This window comes from Mustela nigripes, chromosome 8 (genome assembly GCF_022355385.1).
Source record: "Mustela nigripes isolate SB6536 chromosome 8, MUSNIG.SB6536, whole genome shotgun sequence".
Taxonomy (NCBI): Eukaryota; Metazoa; Chordata; class Mammalia; order Carnivora; family Mustelidae; genus Mustela; species Mustela nigripes.
In genome coordinates, this window is record NC_081564.1 from 38,760,376 (window position 1) to 38,787,224 (window position 26,849).

At 40.7% G+C, this 26,849-nt stretch overlaps 1 protein-coding gene and 1 long non-coding RNA gene across 17 annotated transcripts in view; one reads left to right on the forward strand and one right to left on the reverse strand.

The window, feature by feature from the left end:
* The window catches only part of DLGAP1 (DLG associated protein 1), an 869,387-nt gene that overhangs the window by 548,697 nt on the left and 293,841 nt on the right, over positions 1–26,849 (forward strand). For 4 of the 13 annotated variants that reach the window (XM_059409267.1, XM_059409264.1, XM_059409265.1 and 1 more), the window contains exon 4: positions 3,879–4,907. In XM_059409267.1, coding sequence (XP_059265250.1) covers positions 3,951–4,907 — 957 coding nt within the window. In that variant the 5' untranslated portion in view covers positions 3,879–3,950. Of the gene's footprint in view, positions 1–3,878; positions 4,908–10,645; positions 10,840–26,849 lie in introns of those variants that run through there. The other 9 variants (XM_059409277.1, XM_059409278.1, XM_059409271.1 and 6 more) reach the window with 7 other exon arrangements.
* The window catches only part of LOC132023498 (uncharacterized), a 331,116-nt gene that overhangs the window by 132,961 nt on the left and 171,306 nt on the right, over positions 1–26,849 (reverse strand). The gene's annotated exons all lie outside the window — the stretch shown is intronic.

The following is a 26,849-nucleotide window of genomic DNA, read 5'->3' on the forward strand; positions in this document are numbered from 1 at the left end:
CAAGCCAAAAATCAGAATGTATGGTCTGAGAGTAAAATCGAACTTAAGAGGACAACAAAACACAATTTTGAAGTCATAGTGAAGAAAAATATCAGAGATAATCGCCATAGTCATAGAAACCCTTATGAAGGCATGTTGACCCACACTTCCCACTCCTGTTCAAAAAAGGAAGGCATGAAAGGCAATTTCCCTTTCCATTTTGAGAAATCTTTTATGGCCACTTAAAATCTAATTCAGGGGCTAACAGCTTCCTTTCCCAAAAATACAGAAGATAACAGGAATTGTTATTCCTCTTTTTTCTTGACTAGGTCATGTCTCTCTGAGCACATTATAAGTCTTTGGCCATTACAGATTTGCTATATGCATTTGGTTGCCCAAGGTATTAAGTTGTTTATTTGGCCTGGACCAGAAAGACAGATTGAGCATTTAGAAATGTTTATGATTGTTTATTGCCATTTTTTCATGACCCTGTTTGCCCACATCCTAGAGAAAAGGGAATAAGATCTCAGTATCCTTTTACAAATATTAAGAAAAAGGAAAACTAAGTTATTTATCCTTGCTGCGATGTATTACCCTCTAAGAAAATGTAAGTGCTTGACTCTGTGCTGAAAATCATCCACTTATATTTTAGTAAAACTTACGCTGTGTCTGCTACAAAAATTATCATTTAACTAATTCACCACAAATGGCTTTGTAAAAGCTCTTCATTTGCTCTGCTAGTCCTCAGGTAATATTGTTTTATGACAAATGCTGTTGTTGTAGTAAAGATAACTAAATACTGAACAGTGAGTCAGTTTTGTTCATTTTGGGGTAAATATGTATAATTCATGTTTTCAGCTCTTGCCAGTTTCACATTTTACTTTGTAGAAAGTAGCTACCTGAGACCCGGGTACTTCAGAAGGAAAATTTTGAAGTATCATATCATTATTTCACAGAGATTCTAATATGTGTAATCCTAAGACTTTTTCTGTGACTATAACCCTATTGGGTTGTTATTTTTTGTGGGGTTTCTTTTTTTCCTTTTAAGTCCATATTTAAAAGCCAAAAATGTCGGGCGCCTGGGTGGCTCAGTGGGTTAAAGCCTCTGCCTTCAGCTCAGGTCATGATCCCAGGGTCCTGGGATACAGCCCCGCATAAGGCTCTCTGCTCAGCGGGGAGCCTGCTTCCCTTCCTCTCTCTCTCTGCCTGCCTTTTTGCCTACTTGTGATCTCTGTCTGTCAAATAAATAATAAAAAATCTTAAAAAAAAAAAAAAGCCAAAAATGTCTTCAATGGGACCGGTTTTATATAGAGAGATTCCCTCATGCAATGGATTTTTCCATCTAAATTAGTTTGTGCCACAGTTTTGCCAAAAACATGTTTTTAACCCTCTTAAATCCTGCCCTCCCACAAACTAATCACAGGATCATAATGTCATGCAAAGCAGTCCCAAAGTATTTTTGCAAAAATCTCCTTCCTCATTAGTCTCTGTTCAGTGGGAAAGTTTTGATTTACCTGACCCACAGATATCATGAGTCCTTCTTGCCTTTTTATCTCTTCAGGTGTCAGTTTCTTTCTGTCCTTCAGAACAGACTGTCTTCTGTCTAGACATCCTATAGTCAGTAGGGCAGGCAAGCTCCTCTAGACTTTAAGTTCAATACAGGTAGAGAACATCAAGAGGTAGTCCCTTCCTTGCACACGCCCCTTCTCTTGTCACACAGTCATCTTTTCACTCAATACACTTCACTCAAATCACAGTCTGGACCACACTGGGAATTTTTGCATTGATGCATTAATTCATTGAATAAATATCTTACCCAGTTTGCACCATCATCCAAGCATTTGCTGGGTACTGGATGGGTAAAACATAGTCCATACCCTCAAGGAACTCATAATTTAGTAAACTAACCAATTTCAAAAGACTCCAGTGATTAAACTGCCTTGATAAGTTTTGCTGATCCATTAATGCAGACGCTGAGAGACTAAGAGAAAAACAGAAAGTCATAAAATCTGGATAGGGATTTTCAACATTGTCAGGAACTCCCTTATACAGTACAGCCCATGGAATAGAAAGACCTGACCTCTCAAAAGTATGCAGTTTTCTTCATTAGGCCATGTATGTGTGTTTTATTGTGTTGTGGTTGTTTTTAAAATAAACCATTTATCTGTCCCTCTCTGAATATCTGAAATGACATTAGTGATATTTTGGACAGTAATGTTGGCTTTTCAGGACAATTCTTATTATGACAATTTTTGTTATGGGAAGCTTTCAAAATAAATCAGACTGTTAACAGGATCTCAGTCAGTTCCCAAAGAAGTTAGAGTCGAAAGAAGATACTCTGCCCTGAGGAACAGCAGCCTCTGCTACTAAAGCACAGGGAAGACCTGTGCTTGGAATGAGCTGAGTTCCCACAGGTGGATCTGTTGGGGTCACTTCTCTCTGAGGCAGATCTGCTCTCAGGCCCAGGCCCTCTGTGTCCTCAGGAACATTTCCAGGGCCTTTCCTTTGGCCATCTTTCTATCACTTTTGAACATTTAACTAGAAACCTTTAAACCAGGAAGTGAGATACCACGATATTCAAACTAGTTAATTCAAGCTCATCCTTCAACCACTCTCCATTTGTTAAGGAAGAAACTCTTGGTGCTCCTGGGTGGCTCAGTCAGTTAAGAGTCTAACTCTTGGTTTTGGCTCAGGTCATGATCTCAGGGTTGTGAGATGGAGCCCTGGGTCAGGCTCCACACTCAGCTTGGCATCTGCTTGAGATTCCCTCCCTCTTCCTCTGCCCCTTCCCCCCATTCTCACCTCCACACTTTGTCTCTCTCTCTCTCTCGAATAACTACATCTTTAAAAAAAAAAAAAAAAAAAAGGAGAAGGAGAAGAAGAAGAAGAAGCAGCTTTTTATCCCTTTAATGACAGAAAACAGGGGCAGATTTTCTCTACAGCTCTGATTTATTTGCCACCATCACTATTTTCCATTCTAATTACTATGGTGCTGGGGTGGGGGGTAGTTATTTGCGAGCTGTAATTGTTACTACAGAATTCTAATGGGAAGGCATGTGACAGAAGATAGAAAGATAGATCCTGAAGTTATAAAGAGCCAGTTACTTCTCTCGGTTTTTTTCCACCCACGTTTATTTTATTTACATTAATGGAGTACTTACTGTGTGTTTACCTAACTGGCCTGGAGCTAGCTAGAGAGATAGAAAGGTGACTAAGAGGTAAGCCCACCTACAAGAGATGAACGAAACTAGCCAGGGAATGCCTGAGACAAACAATTCCATAGGAGCTGAGAGACTGTGCGGCAGATGCCATAGAAACACAGAGGGGAACTTATTCTCTCTGCAAGCAGGGATCAGCAGAGATTTCCCAGAGAAACTGAGCCCTAAGGGTGTGCATGCTTTACTTTGTTATTAACAGACAATTAAGACTAAAACCAGAGAAGCAAGGGAAAGAGCCATCCATTTTACTGGAATCCTAGAGGGAGGGGGTTTGCTTTCAGGTAATGTTGAAACAATTTAGCATTTTATGGTGAGTGCTATGAATTGTGTAAGACTGATGATTCACAGACCTGTACCCCTGAAACAAATAATACATTATAAGTTAATTAAAAAAAAAAAAAAAAAAGAATTGCCTGGAAAAAAAAAAACTATTTAGCATTTTTATAGTTTCCTTTTCCGGGTTCACTAGCTTTCACCCCTACCATCTCGGGGTATCTGACTGGAGTGGGCTTTCCCACCTACAGAGGGGATAGAGCTTATCCAATAACTATTAAAACTGCTTTCAAGGACCCTGATGAGTTCTTCTGCCAGAAAGGGAACATAGTAGTAGACACTCAAAAGTGCAACATCTATTTACCAAGTGTTAACCATCATCTCTCTCTTATTCTTCGTTACCCCCAGGTCTTTGCAGAAGACGGGTCTGGAACCTAACCACGGGGTGTCCATGACCCCCGAGGTTGCCGCCCATCAGCAATGAAAGGGTTATCGGGCAGCCGCAGCCACCACCACGGAGTCACCTGTGATTCGGCCTGTGACTCGCTGTCGCACCACTCCGACCGCAAGCCCTACCTGCTGAGCCCGGTGGAACACCACCCCGCGGATCACCCCTACTACACTCAGCGGAACTCCTTTCAGGCAGAGTGCGTGGGCCCCTTCAGCGACCCGCTGGCCAGCAGCACCTTCCCGCGCAGGCACTACACGTCGCAGCAGGAGCTGAAAGACGAGTGCGCCCTGGTGCCGCGCACTCTGGCCACCAAGGCCAACCGCATCCCCGCCAACCTCCTGGACCAGTTTGAGAGGCAGCTGCCGCTCAACCGGGATGGCTATCACACGCTGCAGTACAAGCGCACCGCCGTGGAGCACCGCAGTGACAGCCCCGGCCGCATCCGGCACCTGGTCCACTCGGTCCAGAAGCTCTTCACCAAGTCGCACTCCCTGGAGGGCCCATCCAAGGGCAGCGTCAACGGGGGCAAAGCCAGCCCTGACGAGACGCAGACCGTGCGGTATGGCAAGCGCAGCAAGAGCAAGGAACGCCGCGCGGACCCCAAGGCCCGGCCCAACACCTCCCCTGGCTGGTGGAGCTCCGATGACAACCTCGACGGCGACATGTGCATCTACCACGCGCCATCGGGAGTGATGACCATGGGCAGGTGCCCTGACCGCTCGGCCTCGCAGTACTTCATGGAGGCCTACAACACTATCAGCGAGCAGGCGGTCAAGGCCTCCCGGAGTAACAACGACGTCAAGTGCTCCACCTGCGCCAACCTGCCTGTCAACCTGGACACGCCGCTCCTGAAGAAGAGCGCGTGGTCCTCCACTCTGACGGTCAGCCGTGCCAGGGAGGTTTACCAGAAAGCCTCGGTTAACATGGACCAGGCCATGGTGAAGTCAGAGTCTTGTCAACAAGAACGCTCCTGCCAGTACCTTCAGGTACCATTTATGTCAAGTGATGGATGCTTAGAAATCATACCTGCTCATTGTGTGGTGTTTTCTCCTGAGTCCTAGTCTTGGCTTGGCTGTGAATTGCCTGCATGAACCTGAGAAAATTATTTAGCATTTCTCTGGCCAACTGCTCCTATCAGGAAACAAACCGGCTACCCAACTCCATCCAGTTATCTTGAGATACTAGATATAAAAGTGCTTTGAAAAGCACGCCTACATAAAGCCAAGGAGTTATTAATGTTTAGTATTCCTCTTTTGTCTGCGGGAACATGGGATAGGGAGGCAAGAAAAGGGGAGTCAACACAGAATTTTAAAATAAATCAATTTTTTTTCCACAAAAGTCAACAATGATCTTTTGAATTTTGGAAGGAGTTTAATTAGATCTATCCAGAGGGTTTTTGTTTTTATTATAAAATTCTGCCTTAAACTATTTGTTTGGAAAACTTGATCTATATCCTCACCATTGCAATTGTTATCACCACCTCCAACACCAACCATACTCCCACCTGAACCCCCAACCCCCAAGGCACAGGGAATTGGAATAATGCCCTGGGCCCTGAGGAGGTGGAGATCAAGCCAGTTTGGGGACCTGACAAGCACAGCTGCAGAGACCCAGGACAACAGAGAAGAGGAGGAAAAGCAGGGGGGAAGCATCCATGCAATAAAATGCAATTAATGTCAGCGTGTAAATCCCACACACGTATAGACCCAAGGCAAGCTGCTCCTCCTCTTCCAGTCTCCTCATGTCTCTCCCTAATGCCCTTCCATTCACTGAACCTAGATTCCCCTAGATAAAAATGTCAGCAGCAGAGTCTTTTTTCTTCTCCCTCTCCTCACCACCCCCACCCCACCCCCCCACCCCCGCCTGGGGCCAATTCCTCTATCTGGTAATTGTCATCTTCCCCAAGATATAACCATCCCTTAAAAGTACCTTCATATTTTTCCTGTTCATGGTGTCTTTTTTTTCTCTCTTCTCTCCTGGTACACCCAACCTTTTTTTTTTTTTTTTTCTGTTGGACTATAAAGGCATGACATAACCATTTCACACTCCCATCCTAAGAAGAAGTACAAGAAAAAAGTCTTCCACTGAGAATTCAACTTTTTGCTCTCTGAATTACTCCTGACAAACCTGGTTCCCTTGAAAATGCCTATACCTGGCCCTGAGAATATGCCGGGCTGGCAGTCACTGGGCAAGGACAGTGTCAGAGTCCATCCGAGGGTTCAGAAGAAGCCACCAATATGTGGATAGTTTTCACAAATAGCACACAATTCCATGGTCAGTTTTTCCCACTCAGAGTGGTACTATAAGGTTGCTAGAGGAGTGAAGCCATCAAGAATTTTTAATGGAATTTTTAGAGCTAAAGAGTACATTTATTCCAACCTCCTCATTTAGCATATTAAAAAACTAGCCTTGGGCGCCTGGGTGGCTCAGAGGGTTAAGCCTCTGCCTTCGGCTCAGGTCATGATCTCAGGGTCCTGGGATCGAGTCCCGCATCGGGCTCTCTGCTCAGGGGGGAGACTGCTTCTTCCTCTCTCTCTCTCTGCCTGCCTCTCTGCCTACTTGTGATCTCTGTCTGTCAAATAAATAAATAAAATCTTTAAAAAAAAAAAAACAAAAAACTAGACTCTAAGAAAGGTAAAGGCTTAGTGGGTTATACTGTTGTACTGTTAGTATAGAGGGAGGAGAGAATCCAAGTCACTTAATTTATAGAAATGACCATAACAAGGGTTACAATTGAAGGCTTTAGAAATTCTTTAAGCATATCAATCTTACCCGCCACCTAGAATAAAGTATTTTAATTAGAATGTCTGTCCCAGGGGTGCCTGGGTGGCTCAGTGGGTTAAATCCTCTGCCTTTGGCTCAGGTCATGATCCCAAGGTCCTGGGATCGAGCCCCGCATCAGGCTCTCTGCTCAGCAGGGAGCCTGCTTTCCTTCCCCTCTCTCTGCCTGCCTCTCTGCCTACTTGTGATCTGTCTGTCAAAAAAAAAAGGGAATGTCTGTCCTGAAGAAAGGATGGGTAATAAGATAGGAGCCCTAGAACAGGATAGTTTAACTATGAAAGTTCTGAAATGGGTAGAAAAACAAACAAACAAAAACAAAAAGCAAAAAACCCCCACACAACAACAACAACAAAAAACCCACAACGAATTTAAAAAAAAAAAACAAAAAACTGGACTTTAATAAGTAGTGATAAGATTAGATGAGAAATATCAGATTAAAGATGAAAACTCTGCAAGGATCCAGAACTAGCCTTTGTTGTGACAAAATTAGTATCTTTTAACCTTTTTATGCTTGCATGATTGCCTACGTTCTTCCTACCTCAAATTCATTTTTCTTTCTTTTTTATGCCTTTTTGCAGTAAAAGGCTCAAGTAGTGGAGAAAAGTGGAAGGATAAGGAAAGAAAGAAGGAAACTGCTATTGACTGAAAAGCTACAATGTATCAGAAGCTGTAGCAAATGTTTTCACATTTGTTATTCCATTTAATTTTCAAGATAATCCTGACAGCTTGATACAATAATACTCTGATTTTACAAGAAAGGAAACTGAGATGAGAAATGTCAAGTGATTTTATTTATTCTTTATTTTTTTAAAGATTTTATTTATTTATTTGAGAGAGAGAGAGACAGAGTGAGAGAGCATGAGAGGGGAGGTCAGAGGGAGAAGCAGACTCCCCATGGAGCTGGGAGCCTGATGTGGAACTTGATCCCAGGACTCCGGGACCATGACCTGAGCCACCCAGGTGCCCTATCAAGTGATTTTAAAGCCACGCAGCCAAAAAGTTGAAGAACTAAGAATTAGACTTACATCTATTTGAGACAAAATAGCTCTTTCCACTACATCTCATCACAGCCCTGGAATCAAGGGCATGAAAATACTGAACAAGAGGAAAAAAATCTGTAGAGTAAACATATTATTATTAAAAAGCGTTTCAGTAAAATGAGAAAGAAAGCGTGAAAATTTAAGTATGAGATTTAGTATCGTAGCATTATTACAGCTCATATTCAAAGGTTTGGGAATTCTATTTTTAAGTTATTTAACTTCTTTTAAGCCAGTTTTTTAATGAAATATTTGAGGCTTACAGAGAAGTATAAAGGAAAATAATAATAAAACAAATACCCAGTTATATGTAACCCAACTGGAGAAATAACACATTAACTACAATAGATCGCATATATGCCTTCCCAATCCTATTTCTTTTTTTTTTTAATTTAAAGATTATTTATTTATTTATTTATTTGACAGAGAGAGAGAGATCATAGGTAGGCAGAGAAGCATGCAGAGAGAGAGGGAAGCAGGTTCCCTGCTGAGCAGAGAGCCCAATGTGGGGCTCGATCCCAGGACCCTGAGATCATGACCTGAGCCGAAGGCAGAGGCTCAACCCACTGAGCCACCCAGGCGCCCCCCCCCCAATCCTATTTCTGTCCATTCCTCCCCAGAGTAACAGTTAATCTGACTCACTACCCAAAGGATCTTTGTTTTTAATTCTGAAGTTATTGAAAGATTGAAAGAAATTAATATTTTTTATCCTACAATAACTGCAATAATTAACACTGCACCAAGCTAGTTAAACCCTTTAAATATAAACTGAGCTCAAAGGAACACCTTCTTTAATAAATATTGACATTTATTGAGCTCCTATTCTGTGCAAGTCTTTCACACTGGGGGAAAATATTCTGTATTTCAGTGTGAGAAGGTAGTGTGTCTAGCAGATAAACCAAATGTAGAACAGTGGGTTCTTCCCACCCACTGTGCAGAGATTAAAGTGCCCCTGGTAGGAAGGGAAAGAAGGAGCCGGACACTCGCAGGGGTGGGAAGAGAACAGGAAACTCCTGAAACGGGACATTCTCTCCAGCTCTGTTCTTTCTTTAGAAGAAAGAGAGACTCCACCATTCTGCCAAAGCTCCTCTCAGGAAGACAGGTGTAGCCAGCCCCTGCCAACTCCCATGGAATGATTTCATTTATAAGCTCATTCTTAGAAGCATATTTGGGGAAATGAAAAAAGAATTTTTTTTCCGGTTCTATTATCTTAATTACCAGTAGTGAAACTGGATTTACAAATGTGTTTGACCTCAGCCTCACAAAGTTTACTGGATAAAGCATTGAACTTCAAAGGAGGAAGTCTGTGTTCCAGCCCCTGTTTTCCACTAATGTGTTAACTGTCACTCATTAACCAGTGACCATCATCTCAGCTCTCTGGGTCTCCTTCCTCTGCTATAAGATGAGGCATTTGGCCTAGAGGACCTGTGATCTGAGTTCACATTTTTAAACTCCTTATATACATATGAGGTGTACTAATTAGAGCAATTTTTGAGAGTTGCAAGGCCTGGAAACTCTCATTTAATACATGTCTACCAAGAGTACATGTTTTTCCAGTGTTTCTAATTTGCTCTGTAAAACTCTGTGAGGTATTTTACAAGTGAAGAAACTGAGATTTAGTAAATTAGGTTAAGTAACTTGCCTAAGAGCACACAGTCAGTAAGTGGCAACAGAGCTGTCCACCTTGAAAGTCTGGATTTTTCTATCTACCATGTCCAATCCCAACCCCTTCCAAATATAAAACAGAGGGAGGGAGTGGCACGTAGCAAATACCTGCTATGTGCCAGAAAACACACAGTATCTTATTTAGTACCTGAAATAACATTGTAAAGTGTTATGTTTACTCCAGTTTTGCAGGTGACTAAACTAAGGCAAAAAAGATTAAATCACTTCCCAAGGAAGGCATATAGTAAGTAAAAGAGCTAAGATTTGATCCTAGATCCGTCTGAGTAAAAAATGTGCTCCATAAATGGAAATAAGTGCTTTTTACTTTCATTTTATTACCTGTTTTATTCTGTAGCAGATGTATGTGTTCCTTTGACCTCCTCTCTGTGAATGTAGCTAAGAATGCATGTATATGAAATGTGACCTATCTTAGACAAGCCATGAAGGATCCATCTGTCCCTAGTTTGATTCAAGACTGCACAAAGGTTAAATTAATATTCACCAATAATAGAATCTCACTACTAGCAAAGTTCTGATTCTCTCTTTGGAGAATTGCCACTTGGAATTAATTTAACTTAAGCCATTGCCATTTCTGTTACACAGAAAAGGAGAAGTCTGTAGGTATTTGGCCTCTGTCTGACATTGACTTAGAAATAAAATACTGTAGCTTGAAATTATGGCAAGATCCAGCTAATACATCAATTGTGATCTGTGCTCACTCACAAGCTGTTTGTAGTTAATAATGATTAAAAAAAAAAAAGACTCCCTTTTTCTCCCAATATTGTTATTTTTAAATGTCAAGAATCAGATGTCTGCTGTTTAGAATCTTGTACCACTGCCAGTGACTGTAACAGGGTTTGGAGCAGGGACATGGATTTGAAGACTTTAAAACTGTTTAATTCTCAGTTGAGATGTGGTTGGCTTTTATACATTTGGAATAGAGCATTTATGGCACATCTCCGGGTAAGTGCTAATAGTCAAGTAAATAAAATAGGAATGGGCTCGAAGGAGTAAAAGGAGTTTTTGTTGTTGTTTTGGTTTGCTTTAAAAAAGCAGGATTTTTGGTTCTGTATATGCCTCTTTATGTGAACGTTATGTGTTGAGTGACTAGCATATAAAGCCATTCAGAGGAGCAAGATTTTAGATTTCCAACTGTTAACCTGAAAAAAAAATCCCTTCAATCATGTATTTTGCATTCATCCAGCAGCAGAAACAGGAAAAGGGAAACAAAACGCTCTCTCCGGTAGAAGTAGAGACACACACAGGGAGAGAGAGAGAGGGAGAGAGAGAGAGAGAGCAAGACAGAGACGGAGAAAGAAAGCCACTCTCAGAGATGAAATTTTAGGAGAGCGAAATGATCGACCTTTTTAAGGCTGAGTGGGTTTCTTCAGTTTGTGTGCAAGTTTCAAGAAATGGAAGGACTGACCAGGTTTGGGTACAACTCTTTTATTACTTTGTATTTGGTGATAGTGTGTTGTTGTTTTGAGTGGGGTTTTCTTTGGGGGGGGGAGGGATCATTTTTGTTATTTTATGTCTTCTCTAAATAATAGCTAGTGAGACTGAAAGATCTAATAAACTAATGTATGTGCAGATGGTGAGTAAACAGGTTGAGACACTGGAAACACTGGATACCTACAAATCAGTGTCTCCACAGAGGCTTCCTAAAATCTTTCATTGACACATTTGATCTAAGGAGCAGGGTGCTATTCGAGGATATTGTGTGGCTAGTGATTGAAATGTGATCAGTTGTTTCCCATGACAAGGATCCTGAAAGCTTCCTCAATGCTTACGTTCCTTTGCAAATTAAAATTTCTGGACAGCTGGGGTTGGTTTTTTTTTTTTTCCCCTTTTGCTTCCTTTTCCTTCCTTCCTTCCTTCCTTCTTTCCTCCTTCCTTCCTTCCTCCTTCCTTTCTGGGGTTTTTTTTTGTTTTGTTTTGTTTTTTTGGTTTATTGGTTAAATTAGACTCCACAAAAGATCACTGAAGAATCATTCATAACAAGCATGAACCCAGGATTTTTTTTTTCCCAGTGCAAGTACAACTATTTTTCAAAATTTTGTTCAAGATTATTTCAGTCTTTGCCTAGTGGGAGTTTCTCCTTCCCTGGCCAAGGTTTTCTTTCCTCTTGTTTTAGAACAATTTAAATTATATTAAATCAATGAAAACTACTTTATGTGAAATGTGTGACAATGCTGAGCAATTCTGCGAGTGACTTTGGTTACTTGGTTACTGCAATGCTTGCTTGCTGCCTTTAAAAAAAAAAAAACATCGGCCACATTAATTAATAATTTTCTTTATTTTTAATTTAAATTGTTTTGATAATCCATTAAGGAGTGTCAAGATTCTTGAATGTATTTCCTTCATGGCTTGCACAATCTTCTATTTTTTTTTCACTGATCTTAGTAAATATACCCTCTGTTGGTAGAAAAATGAGGTTACTACTGTCTGATCCTAACTTTGAAGGTAGAATCAAGTGCACAGCTAACAGAATCCTGGTAATTCTCTCTCTGATTCTAATTCTCACTATTGCCCAAATAGTAGTGAAGATGTGGGGAAAACCATTGGCAAAAGATTGTCAGAAAGCTGGGGTCCGGAAAGAGTCAGTGGTAGCCAAAGGAAGCTCGAAAAAAAAAAAATAGGAAATCCTTCTTGAAATCTGTTGAAGAAACTTTACGATTCTTGGTCTGCAATTTCATTATTCTAAAGTACTTGGCTAGCCACAATCAAAGGTTTCATAACCTGTTTTCTGATCAGACCGAGTTCAATCTACTAAAGGAAGGTATAGCACTGGTTAGCACAGAAGAGAAAAAAACCAGCCTTGGATCTCTTCGTGGACAGTGGCCTTTATTTCCTCTTTCTCTGTCCTCCTTAGAAAACAGGTTGCTTCGTTGCAAATTAAAGGCAAAAGCTCCAGGTAATCCTTCACATTCTCTGGAGAAATAGTTACTCATAATCTCTTGTCCACTTGGGATCACAGCTTTACCCAACTTTACATGAACAGTGACTCGTGAATGCTAGGACACACTGGTCTTTTGTTTGAGACGTTATAGGGGCTGCTAAAATATACGTACAATATTACCAAGTTGGCTTTGATTTGGTGATTAGGTTTTCACCATTTTGTTTTAGTTTCAAAGGCAACAACCTCTCTTATTAGGTTAGTGTGCTCCCCGGTATGCTGTTGAATCATGGGGAAATTCCATCTTTCAGGTCTAAACAGTTGAAACCAGAACTTTACTTTTCAAACCATAATACTCCCTGGTCCGATTTTTTTCCTGTCATTTGCCAGCTTGGTAGAGAAAAATGAAAATTGGCCTTTTCAGGTAAAACCAGGTTACTAATGATATCCACAAAGAATTATGCGACCTCACTGATTTGTATTACTCATTTGAAACTTTGAACACATAACTTTTCCCACTGGATAAAAATAACATGTGTGTATAACTTCCCATCCAGGGCTCACTTACCTGATTCTCATATCTCTGATTCTCATCTTGCCTATCTCCTATCATTCCGTTTTGTCCTTAGTAACTGACATCTGGAACACTTATGGCATGGGGAGATTTCTTTTACTTAATTTTTATAAATGCATATTTAAATGTTTTTATAAATTCTTAGACAGAAACAACAGTGGGGGTGGAGGGGTGTCCCTTAATTTTTTTTTTCTCCTTCAACCCAGTGAATGATTTTTTTCTCCTTCAACCCAGCCCCCTCTCTAGCTAAAAGGTAAATATAAAAAGAATAAATTCATTGTTGTTATACAATTAGCAAAGGTAAAGGAGGGAATAGAGTGTAAGGAGAAGCATGTCATCTCACTCCTTCTGTTGCTTTTGACCAGTTTTTAATTTCTGTTATTTTTGAACTCTTTTCTCTCTTGGAGAACATTTGTATGACCAAGGAAATTCTGATTCTTCGGTCTTTTAAGTATAAGACTATATAAAACTATCTTTAAAAATGGTTGTTTTTTTATTTCCTCAAGTTAAGCAATATACCCTAGTCTGTTTCCACTTCCAAGATAAAGAAACTTCTAATTACATTTGCAAAATGAGTTGTCTAGACAAGTAGATTTTTCTCTTTCATGCACATTAAGTCACTATTCTCTATCAGTTGAAGTTTCTACTCACTGTTCTCACAAAAATAGGAAATTTCCTACAAATTCAGTCTTGTGATATCACAGAATTGTCTATGAAGCAGAATCATGTGGATTCCAGAGTTACCACACATAGTATGCATGTGTACAGGTCCGTCTCTACTCATTACATCTGCATAGACATCCCCGCACCCATACTTCAAAATTTGCATTTATATGTACGCTTTCTTTGATCTCTGATTCATGACATAAGATCCCACACAATTTCACAATGTCCATGGAAGAAGAATGACTATAAAGTGGGGAATCACATTTTTTGGAGATCTCACTAGAAAACTCATTGCTTTGCCTTTACACTGATTTTATTGAACTTCATCTTAGACCATTAGTATAAACCATTTAGGGGTGCCTGTGCCCTACTTCCCTGGTGTGAGGAGAAATCCCTTTCATACAAAGAGACATACAACAAAAATGAAAGGAAATGACTTCTGCTCCACTTGCTTTTTAAATCTGTGTAAAGAATCAAGCAGGTTTTGTTTTTTTGTTTTCAGAAAAATGATAGTGTTAGCATTTTAGAACCACCTCATTGGAAGGCCATCTGCTATACCTTCTCACAAATTTCTCCTTGCAAGGTGGATATAGCAACTTCCTGCCTACCTAATTCTCATCTAATAATCATCTTATGGAAGAATTCTTTGAGATTATTTAGTCCAACCCCCTCTTTCTAAAAATGACAAAAATAAACCCTAGGGAGACACCTTGGCTGATACCAGATCAGTCATCTTGTCGGTAGCAGGCTGAAACCAGCATACTCACTGTCCCTGTTCTTTTTCCCATTATGTCTCACACATCTATGCAAACCTTTAAGGGTCTTTCCAAAGACTAGCTTACCCATCCTCAGCACATCCTTTTAAGGCAGTGGGGTCAAGGCACAAGGAGGCAAAGGGAGGAAAAAACTGATCTCAAAGTTAGATTCGAAGCATGTTTGTGGCTTAAAAGATTCACAAGAGATGAAAACAGTTATTAACTAAACGATTACCTGCAATTTGTAATTCTGTGGTTACTAATGGCAGAGTAGTAAATTTTTAACTTCTGAAAAATAGAAATAGGTATATTTCTCCTATTGTCCCTGTCAGTCCCTCCTGCATCTCAGTGGTCTCATTATGAATAAACCATGTACCAAAGGGGGACAAATGGAGCAGAAATACTCAGAGCCCTAGGACTGGACTCTGAGGACCATCTACTTTCTCTAGATCTTACACTATCTTGGTAGCCACCTCCCCACACCTCTCATCTTACTTTTCTGGGATAAAAATTGCTAACATAGTTGTGATACAAATCTTTTTATTTTTTTTTAATTCATTTTTATGTGTAGCTACCTGCTCTGGAATATTTAGGACAATGATTCCTTAACTTTGTGTGCACAAGAATCACCTTGAAACTGGCTAAAAAATGAGGATTTCTAGATATTAATCCAAAAGATTCTGAATCTGTAGTTCTGGGGTGATTGCAACCCAGAAACCAATCTAAGAGCCACACTGTAACCCAAGTCTAGGGAACGGTAAGATTACATTTATCAACTTATTTACTGAAGGGGGCAGTAGAGTCTAACAGATGAAAACAAGGGCTTCAGGCACTCCATTAACTTTACTATCACTGCTGACTTCTAACATGATTTAGGCCTCCCTTCATTTAGTAATTCCATTTCTGTACCTGTAAAATGGGCTTGATGATATATGACTCTTTTGTTTGTTCATGTCTTGGAAAAAAAATAATTTCTGATTCAGGAAATAAATTAAAAAACAGTGTGAAATGTTTGAGGTTTACAAATCTTCAGACATCAAAATGCTTCACTGCTTCTTCATGTGTTCCACGTACCCTAACACTTCCTTATATTTTGTTTGACCAACTTTCATTAAACCAGGGTTACATTGAGCATATCCGATCCCCTTATAAAGGAAAGCCCAGCATTGGATGCCAGTTGGTCTTCATCCCTGTGTAGGTTTAAGGCTCCCTCGCACATGTCCCAACGAAACACCCCAGGGTTTCATCCTCAGATGAAGAGATCACAAAAGGTAGATCTTTTGTTAGCTCACCACCAAGGGTCAGGTTTTCCCATGGCTTATATTTCTTTGCCCACGAAACACAATTCTTCTGGCCTCTTGAAGTTTTAGTTTGTTCACGGAAGACCTGCTTTTGCTTTCACAACCTAAGTTGGCCAAGGCTGACTTATTCCAGGCACATTTGATAAGTCAACAGGACAAGTGTAATCAACAGCTCCAGAACTTGTCTACAAGGCGACTCTATTTGCCTCCCATAATGACTCATCCAGGTTTTCTGAGGAGTATTTCCTGCAGGATGACTTTAATGGGTGGGAGGTCTTCCGCCTCTGTTAGCAGATGACAACAAGCCCTTGTCAGTCTCTCTTTTTCGCTCGGGCCCAAAGTCCCAGATGAATCACCTCCATCCCTAAGCCAGCTACAGATAGGCTGCCTGGCAGTGCTGGTCTGACTGGGGTCCCTCCAGCAATAAATAGGACAGAGAGAGGTGTGCCTTTCGAGTCCCTTTACAAACCCCAACTACTTTTAACCTTTGGAGAATTCATGTCTTTTTTTTTCCTTTCTCTCTCCTTAACTAGTATAAGTTTAGCTGGCTTTTCGGTAACTCAGGGGGTGTCAGTGAAAGTAACTGTCATTTGTTTGCAAATGAAACCTGAGCTTTCTGAAAATGATTCCCATGTAAAATCTTTCCCCCATAACACTCCTCCAGCCTTCTAGTTGATTTTAGATAGTTTCCTGTTCTCCCACCTCTTGGAAGTATTCCATGGCACGCTGAGCAGACACTTTTCGTCAAAAAGGCCTATAAATAGCTGATTTTCCTGCTTGCTGCCTTCACTCTAAGGCTTTCACAAAGGAGGTGAAACAAATCCACCAAAAACAAGAACCCTCTGTGAGGGGTGTGTGGTGAGGCTGATGAAAAATCAGATCCATAGGCCGAAAATTGTCGTGTAGGTCGCTTTGCCATATTTGGCTTATGCAATCACTGCACAGAAAAGGAAACATTTTATTTCATGCCAGATGATCTCATGAACTGAACAATCAATCAAAAATGTCTCCTGTGAGTTTTCATGCTTCTTTAAAGATATACATATTTTGACTTTTCATGCTGCCAACTGTTATTTATTAGATTCCATTGGTAAATCTACATAACCAATTCCTGCGGCCGTTCTGTGGTAGGAAATTGGAAACCACACCCTTGTTTCTCCTCCAAACGGACCTTGCTTGCCTTCTTTTTGTTCTCTGCGCCCACCAATCAGTAATACTGCCCCATATCCCAGAGTGGTATTATAGAACTCCCTGGACACTGCATGTATGCTGGACAAGGCCTTAATAATGCCCTTCACTGGTCTCACTGCAATGACCCTCAGAAATCAGATATGTGACGTTAATTATACTGCTTCTTACTTCTACTTCCCCATCCCCTGCACCCTACTAAGCACCAGAGAATTGGGCTTAGCTGTGCTTTCTCCTGTTCCTTTCTTCCTCGTCTCTCTTCTTCCCTGTCTAGGTAGCGACTTTATTAAATAATTGGGAATGGAAGACTAGCCCAGAACCATACTTACAAGGAAGAAACTGAGGCCTGGAGAAAGTAACTGGCATGCCCTTGGTTGCTCAGGTGTAGAGAGCAGTGCAGAAGCATGCCCAGCAGGAAATCTTTCCCAGTTCCTCTTACCCCAGCGTAGCACGCCACAATCATGTAGCATGAGGCATTCATTTATCTTGGTATTCTGTAAGCTCAAGAAATTCCGCTGCCTGACTCACCCCTGCTTCTCCCATGCCATTCACTGACTGGGTCTGATTTGGTTGTGGTTTAGTCCATGGCTAGAGTCTCTGGAGAGTGCATCTCTTTGTCTTTCTTCTTTACGAACCCCCAGCGAGCATGCATCGTCAATAGAGCTAGGTGTCAGAAAGAACTTCAAAGGCCTGTTAGCGCAATGCTTTTTACACCTTTGAACCACAGAATTCCGTATTCAGAGGAGCCAACTTTACAGAAAAAAAAAATTTTTAAACAGAAACAAGAGTAGGAGGATTCAAATCCAAATCCGTCCCCCTCCATCCACTGCCCTGCTAAAACCTTGACCAAAGTCCAAAACGTGTGAGGTAGCTATCCCAAGTTTGGTAAGTTTAATTAGCAGCAACGCCTCTCCCCGCTGCAGTCCTGGGGGCCCATCCATGAAAACAGCTGATCACGGGGCACCCAGAGTTCGGACTGAGCCACTATAAAATCACTTATTGGCTTTGGCAGGCAAATTCTTACATCACCTCATACCTTCTTGCTCGCCTGTGACCCCGAGAGAGGAACTGACATTTGGAGAATGCCCAGGGCCCTCGATTCCTTTCCACAGCACCATACTGAGCATCTTCTCATCTCCATTATGGCCAGATGCTCCTCCATGTGATAACGAATGATGGCAATGAGAAAAAGGTGGCAGAGGAAAGGAAAAAAGGGAACATAATGTATTGAGAAAGGCTTATGGGCCTATGCATCATATATATTGTCCTTATTTCTGAGAGTTAGCAGGGTAACTGTTCATACACAAAATGGGGTAACTAATTTGCTCGAGATTATACTGCCTGGATGTGACATAATGGAGATTTAAACTCTGCTCTGATTCCAAAACCTGTTCACTTTCCTGCATATGATGCTGCCTCTAACTTTGGAAATATTCCCATTGTTCTTTTCCTGAAGGGTTGTTTCTCGATGAGAATCTATTTTAATAAGAGTTTTGAAAATGATTAGCTATGGTGAGGGGCACCTGGGTGGCTCGGTTAAGTGTCTGCCTTGGGGTCAGGTCGTGATCTTCGGGTCCTGGGATCGAGCCCTATGTCAGGCTCCAGGGAGCTTGCTTCTCCCTTTGCCACACACACACACACACACACACACACACACTCTCTCTCTCTCTCTCTCAAATAAATAAATAAAACCTTAAAATTAAAAAGAAGATCAACTCTGGTGAAAAAACAGAACTTGCCTTTATGACTGGCTATAAATTTAAATCTAGTTTGAAAAGTAGCTAAGTTAGAAAGAAAGGAACATGTGAGATTTGTTTACAGAGTCAGATATACAAATCATTAAATTGTAGTAGTACAATGTTATTTCATGTAACTGGACAATTAGACCTCAATCTATGAAACAACCATCTCTCAAGGCTGTTTTGATTATTCATTTGTTTCAGTGGGAAACAACATTATTGACCCCTTGAGATTGCCAACCTGATTGTAGTTATGATGTTGTTAATAACACTGTAAAGTTACATCCAAAGAAATGTGGTATTAAATGCCCATTTGATATCATTTGCTTGGTGCCAGGGATGTTTGCTTCCAGGAGAAGTAATTTCACTGAAATGATGAGGAAATGAACTAGGAATCCCCAAACTCAATTCCTCTATAAGTCACTGTGACTTTATATTTTGTCCTTTTGGGAGACCAGAGTGTTATTTCTCAGGCATATTGTGAGTCAGAATTCTCCTCGGTGCACGAGCTCCATATATCCCAGGTTATTAACTAAATATTTAAGACGTTCAAACAGCTTTACTATTTGTTAAATTATTACTCTAGCTCTTAAGGAAAAGATAAGTTTCCCCATAGGTCTACCATCAGAATGCTTCTTAATTACCTATAAATGTATAACTTAACTGAGTCACAGAACATACAGTACAGAGCACTCGTACAGGGCACCTTAGAGGTGGCTGTATATATCCAATAAATATACGCTGTTCAGTGGATATTAGTTGAGTTTAAACTAAATTCTTATAATAGGTAACAATATGGAATGTCCAGACTTCAGAAATGCATCACAATGGGGGATCTGGGTGGCTTGGTCAGTTAAACCTCTGCCTTCAGCTCAAGTCATGATCCCAGCGTCCTGGGATTGAGTCCAGCATCAAGCTTCCTGCTCAGCAGGGGAGGATGCTTCTCCCTCTCCTCCTCCCAGTCCCCTTTATGAGATCTCTATCTCTGTTAAACAAATAAAATCCTTTAAAAAGAAAAAAAAAGGAAAGAAATGCATCAGGATGAAAGAACTGATCAATTGCAGTTAAGTGATGAACTTGGAAGTCAGTGTAATCTGTGTTATCCCACTTCTCAACTCATTTGGGATTTTTCCGCATGTACATGTATCTCACTGCCAGTAATTCAATGTTCTAGCAAGCCCTTACTTAATGCACTCCCCTCTTTGTTTAAACCCAGATGAAGTTCATTTGAAGTAATGGATACAATCTTAATATACCCTAAAGCCTCCACCTTCTCTTGGTTCAGTATTTTATAAAATACCCCCATGCATAAGAATGAAATGTTAAGAGTTCACTAAAATTAAAGCACGCCAATTTAACCTCATTTAATTAGATTAATGGATGAATAGAATATAGCATTGTATTTCTTAGCTTCAACCAGGGATGAATCCATCCAACTATCAAAATATGTAGTCCCTTTACATTATCTAGATCATGAGTGTATAATAAAAATTTTTGTTAAATGGCTTAATAGCATTGCCATTCTCGACAAGCCTCATTCCACCAAGATTTATTTAGTGATTGTGTGACCCAGACTGAAATCTGGGAAAGGTGACGAGATAAACGTGAGAAGGGAAAGACCAGTTTGGGAAAAGGAACACAACAGATAAGGTAGCCGCCCGCCCAGCTGGTGAAAATAAGGAAACGCAGAGGACAGGATTTGGTTTTTAGTTGACAAAATGATATAGAATTTTTTTTTTCTAAAACACTCAAATTTCCCAAAGATGAAGGACATGGTTTAGCCTGGAGACCAAACCCAAACAATTTAACTCTCTGGGCAGTATTTCTAAGCAGGAGCAATGATTGAAGGGAAGAAAGAACAGGGAAGGACTCCCCAGAGAGGCCTAGGAGGCATCAGATATTAACCAGGCTGAGCCCAACTACCAGGCCCCTGGCCCCAGAACCAGTTGGGGCTTCCTAGGCTCTAGAGAAGAAATCTAGGCAGAGAGCAGAGCACTGGTGGTGAGGGAAGGCATTCTCCCCTTCATTCCGCAGCTAGCACTCAGCTCAGCCCTAGGCCAGCATGGTCAGATGACAGGATTCCGTGGATGGCCTACAGTGCCGTGCACCGAGAGAACGGAGACACAAATGGGGCTGATATTGGAGACCTAAAAGTTCACAGGAACAAGAGAAGCCCTGAGAGAGCATATCAAGGGATAGCCCCAGGGAAAAATGAATGGGTTTATTATGCCAAAACAAAACTGTATCCCCAGATCATACATTTGAAGGTGCCATTGTTAGATTAGGAAGAGTTCTTCCTAACAAAGACATCAGATCCTAAGATAGGAGGAGAGCTTCATAAACGTGTGTAATGAGAGCCTGGATGAACATGTCAGGGACAGAGCAAAGGAAATTTGGGCAGATGGCCCTTAGAGTTCCTTTTAAAGCAAACAATCGCGTTCTGTGCTGTCCAATATGGCAGCCACTAGCCACAAGCAACTATTGAAATTTACATTAAGTTAAATAAGAACACAAACTTCAATGTCTCTGTCACAATAGCCACATTGCTAGTGCTCAGCAGTCATGGGTGGCTCATGTTTACCCTATGGGACAAACAGAAAACATTCCCATTGTTACAGAAAATTCTATTGGATAGCACTAATATAATGACTTCTAGTAGTTGTTCTCAATATTACAACTTCTACTAGATTTGGACTTTGCCAAGAGAAGGTAACATCCTGTTGGGATGGCTTCATGCTGAGAGGTGTCAGAACCAGCCAATCCTTTTCCACACACACACACACACACACACAGACCCAGAGAGGCCCAATGAGCAAGGGCTGTCCAGTGTGAATGCTGTCCTCCACTCACTCACTATGTGGCATTAAGTCAGTCACTTCCACTCATCCTCTAGCCCCTCTTTTGCAAAATACTTATCTTGGGAGTTACTTTGAGGAGTAAATTCTATAAGGGAGCTAGTTTTCAATAAGTAAAAGCAAATTTTCACTAGAAACATGACGACAACTTGGGATTTGCCCAGATTTCAGCTCCTATGTATCCATCAGTCACTGTGTGCAGGACATTGTGCTGAGCACCTCACGCCATTTTCTTTGCTCTTCCCCTCTGCCTGGCGCTGTCCTGCCCAGGGAACCTTGCTCTGCCCCTACTCTGCATTTTGGGGTTTTGTTTGTTTGTTTTTAAAGATTTATTTATTTGACAGACAGAGATCACAAGTAGGCAGAGAGGCAGGCAGAAAGAGAGAGGGGAAAGCAGGTTTCCCGCTGAGCAGGGAGCCCGATGCGGGGCTCAATCCCAGAACCCTGTGATCATGACCTGAGCTAAAGGCAGAGGCCCACTGAGCCCCAGTGGGTACCCCACTCTGCATTTTGTACCTGACTTGCCATCAACCTACCAGGCAGTACCTAGAATATTTCCACTCATGCTCAGCTTTGAGCTGAAACTCTGTCCTAGACAAGGCAAAATGATTCTCCTACTCACATTTATTTGTAAATTATGATCTGCTGGCACCTCTAGGAGCTGCATCTGGGTGCAAAGGGATCCAGAAGTTGGCGATGCATAGTAATGTGTGCCACAGCCATTCATACGGCTGGTGCCACTCAGCTCCTCTCCCACCAACAAGTATGGTTGGCATCATAGTTACACCTGAGCCACTCCTGGCCGCCTCACATTCTTCCGCCTTTGGTCAAAGAGCAAGAGCTTTCTGGAGAGGCCCATGGAGTCTTCACTATGGGTTATTAGGGCAGTGTTTAATTTAACCCTATTCACTGAGATGAGTGAATCTCACACCTTCCCATGGCACACTAAAAAATTAATGTACTGATCTCTGGATGTCAGTGTGAGACTTTTGCACACCATTCTGAAATATAAATAATAATTACCCATTTGGATACTACACAGTAGCTCATGGAATGATAACCATGATAAAGTAGGCTTCTGTTTTAAGGGAACTGGAATTACCAAAAACGAGCTGTCTGGCCTCATTTGTTTATTTGACAAACTTGAAAAGCCCTATTTTCTCATACTGCTTTCTGAAAACAAGTGTTCTTTGGCCATCTTTGAGGCCTCAAAAGAAAGAAATCATTTCAGCCCAGCAGGCCAGAAAAATGCCATTGGTGGCAGGCCATTTGGAAAGCTTACTTTCCAGAAAAGGCCTTTCTAGAAGAGCTTCCTAAGGCAGAACTCCTTGATGCAGACCCTCAGAGGAAGAGAGGTCCCAGGCCTGGAGCATCTGTGGGGAGGTTGTTCATGGGGCCTAGGCTGTCCAGAAGCAGAACCGAAGAATAGCTTAACTGATGGCCAAATTAATGCTACCTTGAGAAGATCCCTTAGTGGGCAGGATGGAGGGGGGGTATAATGAGGACTCAGATGAAGAAAAGCAGAGCATACTTATCTCCCTACTTCGTGTTCTAGCTTGGGACTGTGGACATTTAGACTATTCAAGAGTGTACTCTATGGGGTCAGTGAACTCCAGAATTTCAAAAGCCAAGGAGAAAGGGTGTTTGTGTTCATCCTGCTAGGGAGAAAAGTCCACAGATTTTTATCATGTCCCCAAAAGAGATTAAGATAAAAAGCCATTAACAGGGGCAGCTGGTTGGTTCAGTCAAGTGTCTGCCTTCAGTTTGGGTCATCATCCCAGAATTCTGGGATTGAGTCCTGCATTGGGCTCCCTGCTTAGCACGGAGTCTGCTTCTTCCTCTGGCTGCCGCTCTCCTGCTTGTGCTGTCTCTCTCTCTCTCAAATAAATAAATAAGTTTTGGTTTTATTTTTTTAAAGCCACTAATGAGTTTAAGTTTTGGTATCACTAAAATTTGATTTTTTTTCCTTAAAAACTTAAAATAGATTATTTCCTTTTTTCCTTATAATAATTCATTAGAGAAATCTTTTGGGTTATAATTTGGGTTAGACTGACTTGAGGAATGTTGTTATTGTGAGTGCATATTACCTGAAATAAGTAAGTCCTCTTTTGGAATTTGGAGATCCTATTAAAAAGTCAAGTTTGTAATGAGATTTATTTGGAAAGAGCTTTTCCTGAGTAATCAAGTGACCAAAAAATGAGGATTTCCCTTCTCTAAGGGTTGAAGATGAGAGGAGAGGGGAATTCAAAAATTTTTAAAATCAATTCCTACTCTCAGAGCCTAGTAGAACTAGGTCGTTAGATACATATAATGCAAAATGAAGTAAGAAAAAGCATAGATACTTGAACACAGAATATGGGGGCTTAATAGGAAGAAGGATTTGGAGCTGGGGTTTAGAAAGAAAGGGTAGAAAAGAAAGGCTTCCCCATTTGAAATGCTCTATCTCTGAAGCTTTGGAGCCAGGCAGCTATGCTCAAATCCTGTATTTACCGATCATGCAACTTCGAATGAGTTACTTAACCTCTCCCGTCCTCTGGAATATGAAGATAATACCTATCACATAGGGAGTTTGAGAGGATTAAACAAGTTAATGTAGTGTAAAAGGTGTGGAACAACACTTGGAAAAGAGACGTTATGTAATGCCTCAATAAATGGTATTATTTGTATTAAGCCTTGAAACATGGTGTAGCAAAGTAAACTGAAACAAGAAACCAGATTAAAAGGCACCGCAGAACTCTTACCATAAGAGACCACAACAACATTTAGTTAGGCTTTTGATGAAATCCTAAGTGTCTGTGTTAGTTTCCTATTGCTGCTCTAACACGTTGCTGCAAACCTAGTGGCTTAAAAAAAAAAAAAAAAAAAAAAAAAAACCAAAAAAAAAACACGCTTAGTCCTGGAGACCAGAAGTCTGAGATGGATCTCACTGAGCTAAAATCAGAAGGTCACCAGAGTTGTGTTCCTTCTGGAGGTTCTGGAGGTTCTAGGGGAGAATCCATTTGCTGCCTTTTCCAGCTTGCCCACATTCTTTAGTCCCAGTTACTTCTGCGACCTTCAAAGCCAGCAGTGACATCACTGTGTCTGTGCTCAGGGCTCAGGGCTCCTTCTCTGATTCTCCTTGCTTCCCTCTTTCCTTTATGAAGATCCATATAATGATGTTAGGACCACCCAGTAAACCAAGGATAATATCCCCATCTCAAGATCATTACCTTGATCACATCTGCAAAGCCCCTTGCACTGTGGAAGGTCACATCTTCACAAGTTCCATGGATTAAGATGTGAGCATCTTCCAGGAGCCCCTTTTCTGCTTGCCACACAATCTACCACCTGATACGTGATATACTTCTTAAACCTAACCATTTTGTAAACTTTGTGTGAAAAGTACATGAAATCACCCATCCAGGGCATAGCAGCTAAATAAGACCACTGTACGTATGCAGCGCTCCCTGAAGACTTCTTTTATGTGGAGATGGTATTTTCCATTTTTTGTATCTGTTAGATTCTTTTAAACTATATCTTTGGAATATAAAACAATGTTAGTCTATTTTAACTATCTAAACTATTTTTAACTGTTGGGTCTAGCTTCTTCCCCTTTGCCTGTGAATTCCATATTTGCCACTCTCTTTTCATTTAAAACGTTTATTATTCACTTCACTTTACAGTAAAATGCCAATTCTTTATATACTTGAAATCCCCTTCCAATATCCATAAATGTAAACAAGTACTTCTTACACATTTACAATCAATGTGTTATATATATTGTAGCCTTTTTGGGTACATAATGCAAATTTTTAATTCATACACTTGTAAGCACTAACTCTAACTTAGGCACTCTCTGAAGGACCAGGGATACAAAGTTGAAAAAGTATGACTCTTGTCCTCAAGAAGCTCTTACTATAGTGGAAGGGGAAGGGATGCTGATATAAGAATTTTTAAAAAGGAGAAAACATTTTAAAAATATATAGAATTACCTAGACTTGGACATTGGATGACCGAGGTGTCAGGAAAGAAAGAGTAAACGTGATATCATCTATGGTTTGAAAAACTGGGGACAGGTCAACACATCCAGTTCAAAGAGATAATATGGGAGGAAAAATAAATTTGGATGGGGAAGATGGTTTAGTTCTAGACCTTATGAATCTGATGTGCCTTCAGAATATTCAGCTGAAGATGTCCCACAGGCAAGCTTTTATTCGTTCAAATATAACTTGGAAGGTTCTTACAATAATCCAGACAAGAGATGACTGTGATTCAGACTAGGGGAGAAGAAATAAAGACAGACGGAATTCAAGATAATCTTTCTACTTGACCTTAAAGGTGTCAGATCAGCCAAAACTCCTCAGGTGAGGAAGACAGAGTGGAGGCAGTTGAATCTATGATTCCCGAGTTCAGGATGATGTCAGCACTGGAGAAACGTGTGTCGGGGTTATCACGTGGCAGACAGAGTCAAGATTGAGAGTGAATGATATCACACTGGGGTGTGTGTAAGTTAGAAGATGAGGCAGTACAGGCCAGTTTCCTGGGCTACACAGATGTTAAGGCACAGACAGGAAGCAAAGAGAAGCTGTAATGAAGAGCTAGAAAGATAGAAAGATAGGAAGGAAAACAAAACAGCATGGACGTGAACGAAGAAGAGGATTTCAAGAAAGAAAGTTCAGGAAGGTCAACTACCAAAGAGTGGTCAAGTTGGACAAGGAATAAAAAGTCTATTGATGAATCTGGCAATTAGGAAGTAACTACCAGATGTGCCAATAGTTTTCCTAAAGTGATAGAGTAAAAGTCATTCTATATTCATTTGTATGTATACATATGCTTATCATTTTAAAAAATACTTATTTATTTTAATGCCTATAACTTTAAAGAAAAGAGGCATAGCTATTGAAGTATGATGATATGCCAGGGTCAGAATATTCATTTCTCAATTATTTAACATTTGAATTTTTTAAATTTTTTACCACTATGAATAATGTCACAAATATCTCTTTTAATAAAATGTAGAAACCTTCTTTCTGGTATTTCCAAATGTTATGCACTATTCAATTTTTTTAAAAAGTAGAAGTAAATCTTAGTATCTCAAAATAACTTAACTATTCTAATTTGGAATAATTACTCTGCAGAGACGTTTTTGCTGTCATTTTCAGATGGAGATAATCACAAATGTCTTGGCTACTGTCTAACCTCAAGTGCACACTTCTAAAACCAGCATCTCCGCAGCAACTACATGCTGAAACCCTCTCGATGTAGCAGTATAACATATAATAATCTGTGCACGAATCCATTTTCTTTCTTGTTACAGTTTAACACCCATTTGTAATAGGTTTCTTCACTTTCAAATGACTAAAGTAATTTCCCACCTATTAGCTATTTTTGTTGACCTCACTTCACTAGAGATCCTCAATCTGAGTTTTATTTTAGCAATCACAATTCTCTCATCTAATTATCAAAAAAATTGGGCCATTGCCTCGGTGGCC